Raw genomic sequence first — 8,603 nt, 5'->3', positions numbered from 1 at the left:
ACGTTTTCATATTATTGAGAAAATTCTAAACGATAACTCAGCCATAACTTTACCATAACTCAGTCAACCCTCAAATTAAAATGACTAAATAACCGACCAAACCAAACCGAACCGGAAACTATTTTTTCCATTATTTTCGGTTAATTACGGTTAAATTCGGCTTGCTATCGGTTATATTAAGTTAATCGACCTAATTTGGATAACATTTAGATTATTTATGGTTATATATTCATCTAACCGACCCATAACCTGAAATAACCGAAATATAATTTCAAAAATTTTTAAATTTTCAAATAGTTATCATATTAGTATATCCAAATTACCACCTTAAACCAAACACAATATAACCAAAACCAAACTGTTATATTAAAACCCATAATGTTTGAAATATGAACCCTACACCTCAAACCCAAACCCTAACCCTAACCCTAACCCTAACCCTAACCCCTAAATATCATGTTTTGAATGTTTTACACATTTTGATCAGATTATGTAAAAATCAATCTTTATCTATAATTATTACTTTTTATTGTTTATAATGATTGTTTTTATTCTATATTTTAATTTTGAGTTATAATAATTTTAATTTACAAATATTTCATAAATCAGTCGTTTATGTCGATAACTCAACCATATCAGTCATTGTTTGAGAAATAACTCAGTAATTCATAACTCAGCAATTCATAACTCAGCCGTGTGAAGTATATAACTCAGCCGTAACTTAACCATAAATCAGCCATAATTTTGAAAATAGACAAATCAATGTTTTACATACCCAAGTACAAATCATCTCTAACTGAGCATAGTCATGAACTATCTTTAAAGAGTGTAAACGTGATGATATCTCTTGGGTCCTTACGCCAGTGTAGAGGATTCGGACACCAGCTATATCTACCATAAACATGGCTGCACCCAAAACATGGCCTGCCGTGTAACACCAAAACTTTATGCCATTTACTTCAACCGTTTGATGGAAATCAATTACCTAGAGAAGAATCAAACATAAACTTTAACTCAACAATGAATGATCTAATATCTTTAGAACTTATCCCAAACCCAATGGAGTGATTAAAGTATAATCATAGTCATATGATATAATGCAGGAGAAGGACTAACCTCAATTTTGTCCATGGACTTGTTGATTTCTTGTTCATCGAACAACATATCTTCCACTGACACTTTGCTCACTTTTACATAATCTGTAAGCAACAGCTTGTTGATGGCCTTTGTTGCATGTGTCATGAAAACCCGCCCATTGAATGTCGTCTAATCAAACATCAGTAACCTGAATTAGTTCCCAGCTATGTTTTAACACATCAACAAAACAAAATCATTCGGAAAGAGAAACAAACCTTCTCCAGAAAATAAGGTAGCGATGCTGCATGATCTATATGAAAGCTGCAACCAAAAGCATCAACACATAGTTTGTTATCTTATACTAAAAAACCTCTCACCAAACATACACATTCTAAAAGCTTTAAACTAATCCAAGAAAGGTTTCCACTACACATCAAACCAGAATGTTTTTGCCTCTGAAGGACAAAAATCTGATTAACAAAGCTCAAAGCCTTTCCCTCAGTTGTAAACCACTGTAGAGACGGCGGTTGTTCATCGGAGAAAAACTCGCAAGCTTCTTCACCACTCAGAAAGTCACCATGATCATCTGTCTGCTCCATTTTCACAAAGAAATTACCAGCGGGAGCCGTCACTGGAGCCGCCACCGTAACGTTAGAGCTACTTTCCTCGTTCAGAAGAGCGCTTGAGTCGCTGCTGTCTGAAGATCCAGCTGCTGCGAACGAAGAAGCCGCCGCCCCCTTTAGTGGAAGAAGGTCACGTAGATCCGTGAAACTTCGGTAATTGAGACCATCGGAATGTTCTAGAAACTGCGGAGGAGACGACGGCGGTTCTGTGATCTTCTCCGGTAACGAAACTTCTTCCTCCTTCACGGAAACATCACTCTCTGTTGTCGCCGCCGCCGCGTTGTTCTCTTCTTCTTCTTCTTCTTCTTCTTTTCCTCCGTTAAGCTTCGTCTTTAGTTTACTAATCTGCATCAAACAAAACCAAAAGCTTCAGTTTTTTTTCTCTAAATCTCAAGATTTGCAAAAAAAAATTCAATTTTTTTAACTTGGGATCAACAAAATTGTGAATTATAACAAAAAGTTTCAATCTTTAACCAGAAAAAAAGAAAAAAGTTTGGATTTTTTTTATACCTCTTGGAGGAGAGATTCATTGTCACGGCCGAGAGAATCAAAGTTAAGGCAAAGAGAATCGTATTGGGATTTAAGAAGACCGTAATCTTTCTCAAACTGTTTAGTGAAGTGGAAAATAAGAAATGATGTGTATTTTTAATTTGTCGATGTGTTTTTTTTTTTTTTTACTCAAAACTGAAAAACTAAATCCAAGGGGTAAATTGTAATTACACCCAGGACACTAAACATTTGAGTAATATTTAGAAAATTTATAGATATGAGTAATAAACCAACTTTTGGATAACATTTGAGTAATTCTTTCTTATTTTTATTCGTTAGAAAATATTTGGGTCCTTATTTAACGAACTAACCGAAAAGACAAATTTTGTTTGTGCAAAAAAATCCTCGAAATAGTTTTTTTTGCAAGATAATCTTCCATGTCAAGACATTGTAGGTCAATCCTACAAACTCTAAAAGTCACTTGCAATATAGCATTTTCTCGTATAAATGACGTGGCAGTCATTTAACCCGTTTAAAAACGTAACTGAGATCAAAACAACGCTGTTTTGCTTCTCTTGAAAACAACAGAGACTTTAAAAATCATGCTATTTTACACTCCAAAAAACGAAACAAACCTAATCTTCTTCAACCAAACCTGATAAAGTCGATCTCTTCTTTGTAAATCAAAATTAGGATTCATAAAATCGATTTGAGGGAAACAGAAAGAGATGCTGATATAGATTTATGAGTTTAAAATTCTGTTTAAAGTTCAAGGTTTCAGCTTTTTTTTTTTGTTTTCTCCTTGATTTTGTTCTCGTTCTTAATGTCTGATTTACCCAACACGAGTCGAGTTGAGTATGACGATGCTGAATATGGGATCCCGGCAGTTTGTTACTGTGGTGAAAGGGCAAAGCTTGAACCTTTTACAAGGACAAACCCAGGAAGACTCTTCTACACATGTCGAAATAGAGAGGTAAGTTTCTATAAAATTTGGTTAAAGTGTTTAGAATGGTTGAATTATTGTGATACTGAGGTTGAATTGTGGGTAATTTTTTCATAAACTAGGTTTTGAATCCACGCTACGCGTGGGTTTATTTGATATATTTTGATTAAAGTTATATATGATTGATGACGGTGATAAAATATTATCTTATAAAAAAATTTAAATTAGTATTGAAGAAAAAAATTAAATTTCAGATACATAATTTTTTAAAATATAAAAATCATTTGATTTTGATCTGAGATGGAATCCCGGTGATGAAGGGAGAAGATTGAGGGAAGGTCTCTCGATCTCTTTCACTGGGCGTAGATTTCGACAGCGGATGGCTGTTCGTTTTCGAAATCTTGAGAGATATGGTCAATTAATTTCAGATCCGGCTCCAAGTGGGGGATCTGCGGTTTTACGGGTTGAGAGATTAAGGGCTGAGAGAGCTCCTCGACGATTCTTATGGTCATGTGGTTGGATTCGCGGCCAAGGTAGGTTGGTTTTGGATTTTCCTTTTCTGGCTGATTGGAATGATACAAATCCTGATTTAATCCTGGGTGTTTATGCCTTCAATTGGATCGATACGAATCCTGAATTAATCCTGGGTGTTTATGTCTTCAGTTGGATTGAGGATAGGATTTCGGGTTTTGAGGATACGATCTCTAAGCCAGCGGGTAATGGGATTTTCTTTCTCTGTTTGTGGTCGGCGATGGGAATGAGAATATTTGCTTATTTACAGTCATGGATTCGTTTGGTAATTAAGAGAATATGGCATTTGATCTTGCAACGATTGGTGATTTTATTTGATAGTCATATATCTAGCTTGGAACGAGGAAGTTTGGCTTACAGCACTATCCCTCTCCTTCTTATTTGCTACTGGGTTTGTTGGTTCACCATTGTCGGAGCTGTCCTTTTTGAGTTTCAGTGGTTCCTTCTGTCAACGGATTTGCGCAAAATCATGGCTCAATTGGCTCTAAACAAAGGCAAGGCGGCTTTGGTGCGAACTGAGGTTGTCAAGATTTCTAGTACAGTTTTGGCTCAGCGAATTCAACAATTCTCTCTTACTCTGATAGGGAGGTTAATGAATCCAGCAGTTCAGAGGATGGAGTCCTTGATTGCTAACCTGCCTAAGATTTGGAAGCTGGAAGATAAAGTCTTAGGAGCAGATTTGGGGCAGGACACATTTCAGTTCAGTTTTGAGGAAGAAACGGATCTTCAGGAGGTCTTGCTCAATGGTCCTTATCACTTTGATGGCTGGATGATCTCATTGGTCAGATGGGAACCTATAGTTTCTGATTCTTATCCCTCGGCAATCAGTTTCTGGGTGAAGGTGGGTGGTATCCCTATGCACTTGTGGGAGCTAGCGACTTTAGAAGCTATTGGGAAGAAGGTTGGAAGGATCAAGGAGTTGGATGAGGATACGGGTAGCATTTGTGTCACAGTGAACGGCTTCAACCCATTGCTCTTTCACATGGTGGTCCCGTTTGAGACAGGTGATGAAGTGGTGGTCTCTATTGACTATGAGAAGCTCTCTGGGTATTGTAAGCACTGCTTTCGCCTCACACATGATGTGTTGGTCTGTCCGGTGCTGAAAAAGGCTCAAGCTGATCCTGTGGATAACAGGGGTGGTCAGCGACAGTAGGGCATGATCAAACAAGGCTCTGTACACAATGATGGTGGATGGGAGAAGCCACGGAAGCATGTGAAACGGGCTTTGGATTTCCAACCAGAGCAATCTAATGAAAGGAGACAATAGCAGTTTCGGGGTGGTGCCTCGAGTTCTTCTGGTTTTCCTCTCCATGTGCGTAATCAGGGTCATGTTTGGGGACAAAAGGCGAGATTTCATAGTGGTGGTCCAGGATCTAACCTGGGGGGCGATCATACAGGTTCTCAGGGGTTTAGAGGTGAGGGGGTGGATCATTCTGCTGGTGCTTCCCATCAGAGGAAGGGCATACGGCCAGTGTGGCCTAAGCCATTGTATAAACCCAAACAGGCTTCTGGTGCGAAAGAGCTCCAACGACCTGTTCATGTTGGTGATTCTTCTGATATGGTCGAAGATACCTTCGCAGAAGTTTCAGTAGAGAATGTTACAGATGAGGGGGATGAGGATCTTCATGATCAGGGTTTTAATGAGAGCTCAGATGATTTGCTTGAGGATGGGGAGTTTGATAATGATACTAATCCTGAGGTTCCAAGGACAGAGTCGGATCTCTTGCTTGCGGCTGGTACTGAATCGGGTCTTGAGGTGGAGGACATTTCTATCCAAGGTACTCATGTTACTGATTCTCTTTCTGTGAGTATGATCGATATTAATTCTGCTATGGCATCAGTTTCTTTGGGCAAGCAGGACAGGGTTAAACCTAAGGCGGATAGTCCACAGACTACAAAAGGGATTTCCACATCGAAGAAGAACACCTTACCTTTGGCTTCACCTGGAAAACATGTTATGGCTAAAGTTTTATCTCTAAAATCTGTAGGTAAGGGCACAAAACAGGCGGGTGTGGGAAAGCAAGGTCACAAAACAAAAGAAGGCAACTCTGTGGGTGGCGGAGGTCGGCCGGTTAAGAAAGGGACGGTGGTTCTCCCGAAACCACCGGCTCAAACGTGAAGGTTCTAAGCTGGAACTGTCAGGGCATTGGGGCTGATCTGACAGAGAATTACTTGGGTGATTTATGGAGGAAGCATAGGCCAGATATTTTATTTTTATCAGAGACAAAGAAATTTTTTCTTATTTACAGAAATTTCAAAATAAGTTTAGCTATAATAAATTGTTTACTGTTGAACCCCGCGGGGCTAGTGGTGGTTTAGCATTATTTTTTAAGAATGAATTAAATCTTTCGGTTCTGTTTGAGAATGATCATATTATTGATACACAAATTTCAATTGGGCAACAAACTGTATTTATGTCTTTTGTTTATGGGGATCCGGTTCCCCAGCACCGTGAAAAAGTTTGGGATAAATTAACGGATATTGGTTCATTTCGCATTGATCCTTGGTTCATAATTGGAGATTTTAATGAATTAGTTGGGAATCATGAAAAGCAAGGGGATGCCTTGCGCTCTGCTTCTTCTTTTAAGCCATTTATTTCCATGCTTAGACATTGTGGGATGTTAGAATTTCCANCCACCGGCTCAAACGTGAAGGTTCTAAGCTGGAACTGTCAGGGCATTGGGGCTGATCTGACAGAGAATTACTTGGGTGATTTATGGAGGAAGCATAGGCCAGATATTTTATTTTTATCAGAGACAAAGAAATTTTTTCTTATTTACAGAAATTTCAAAATAAGTTTAGCTATAATAAATTGTTTACTGTTGAACCCCGCGGGGCTAGTGGTGGTTTAGCATTATTTTTTAAGAATGAATTAAATCTTTCTGTTCTGTTTGAGAATGATCATATTATTGATACACAAATTTCAATTGGGCAACAAACTGTATTTATGTCTTTTGTTTATGGGGATCCGGTTCCCCAGCACCGTGAAAAAGTTTGGGATAAATTAACGGATATTGGTTCATTTCGCATTGATCCTTGGTTCATAATTGGAGATTTTAATGAATTAGTTGGGAATCATGAAAAGCAAGGGGATGCCTTGCGCTCTGCTTCTTCTTTTAAGCCATTTATTTCCATGCTTAGACATTGTGGGATGTTAGAATTTCCATGTTATGGGGAACAATTATCTTGGCGAGGGAATCGTTGTAATAACCAGGTGGTCCGGTGCCGTTTAGATCGGGCTGTGGGTAATGAAGATTGGCATGGACTCTTCCCAAATTCAAAAGTTGATTATTTGGAGATGATAGGGTCGGATCATAGTCCAAGTTTAGCTACCTGCTTGACAGCGGTCCGGCGACGGTAGAGGCAGTTCAGTTTTGATAAGCGTTGGTCGGGGAAGTAGGGATTAGTTGGTGCGGTTGAGTCAGGGTGGAATCAGACAAGAAATTTTCGGATTCCAGGTTTTGTTGACAAAATAAGGAATTGTAGGAATTCGATTTTGTGGTGGCGGAAAAATAATGTCAGTACTGGTCCATCGATCATTTCGTCTTTGAAGACGGCCCTACAAGATGCAAAGATGGATGACTCGATTTCGCAGGAGGAAATTCGGGGAATTGAGAGGAAATTGAAGGAGGCTTATCGTGATGAGGAGATTTATTGGCAACAAAAGAGTAGGAAATTTTGGTTGCGGGATGGGGATAAAAACACTACCTATTTTCATGCATCTACCAAGCAACGTCGGGTGCGTAATCGGATTGTTGGTTTATTTGATGCTAATAATGTTTGGGATGAAACATCTACGGGTATGGAGCATATTGCTACAACTTATTTTGGGGATTTATTCAAGAAATCTGACGTTGGGGGTACACTACAAGAAAATAAGTTTATTGAGACGTATTTTTGAGACAAAAAATTTCCGTCACAAATTTGTGACACTTAAATACGATATTATGACTAAGTTTATTTGTAACAAATTCATAGTATTTTCGTCACTATATTATGACGAAAAAACTCAGTAACAAAAGTTTGTCACAATTAGTGACGAATATGCTACGATAATATTAATCGTCACTCTTATGACTACATTGTGACCAATATGTTGTTGCAAATTAGTTATGAACTTATAAAAGATATGCAAGTCACAGTTTGTGACATAAAAATGAGTAAACATTAGTCATAAAATAGTATAAATTGTTATGTCATTTATACAAAGCCCATTAAGCCAAGTCTCTAACCCTAATTTAACCAGACTTATTTAAGAGATGATTAGGGTTTTATTCTTTATAATTTCGTGCCTCCATAACCTAGAGAGAGAGAGAGTGAAACATTTGAGAAAAAGAGAACAAGGAGCCACAATTGAGATTAAGGACAGATCTTACATGTTCTAGGAGATGGTGGAAAATAAGGGGTAAACAGACTCTTTTATGGACGAATTTTGGTGAGCAATTTCCCAACGCATAGATGTAAGTTTTCCCCAAAGATTTTGTAACCCCTTTTGTAGATTAAAAGTTATACATGTTTTCTCAAACCTATTCTGTGCAGATCTGCGAATTAACATCAGTCATCTTGTGAAATCGTTTCCCACTGCTACAAATTGAACCAGAAGCTGATCTACCAACCGTTGGAAAGATCTGAGTCTTAACTTTCCAGAATGCCTGAAATCGTTTCCATAGGAGTTATAACATGGAAGTTATCATCGAATATGTTCATCTGGACGAATTTATGATTTTTTTTTTTGTAAGAATAAAGATAGCTTATAATGTATATTCAATGTTTATGATTATAAAAAATTTGTATGATAATAAATTTTAAAAATAATATTGTTTTGAGATTGATTTTTTAGTTATAATTTTTATCATATGCAATGAATTTTTATTAATAACACCATTTGAAAATAACTTCTAATGATAAAATTGGACATTACGATAGTCACAAAATATCAT

The 8,603-nt window shown here is 37.6% G+C and overlaps 1 protein-coding gene across 1 annotated transcript; it reads right to left on the bottom strand.

Annotated features, from left to right (window-relative positions):
• LOC104750734 (homeobox-leucine zipper protein ATHB-6-like) lies at nt 701-2,312 on the bottom strand (the record flags this gene model as incomplete). The annotated part of the gene is made up of 4 exons (XM_010472576.1): nt 701-985; nt 1,117-1,266; nt 1,353-2,045; nt 2,211-2,312. Coding segments are annotated over 2 exons (714 nt in total), but the record flags the coding sequence as incomplete, so codon positions are not given.

This window comes from Camelina sativa, chromosome 2, assembly GCF_000633955.1.
Source record: "Camelina sativa cultivar DH55 chromosome 2, Cs, whole genome shotgun sequence".
Lineage (NCBI taxonomy): Eukaryota > Viridiplantae > Streptophyta > Magnoliopsida > Brassicales > Brassicaceae > Camelina > Camelina sativa.
Note: the sequence above shows the minus strand (reverse complement) of the source record. Positions and strands in the feature narration are given on the sequence as shown.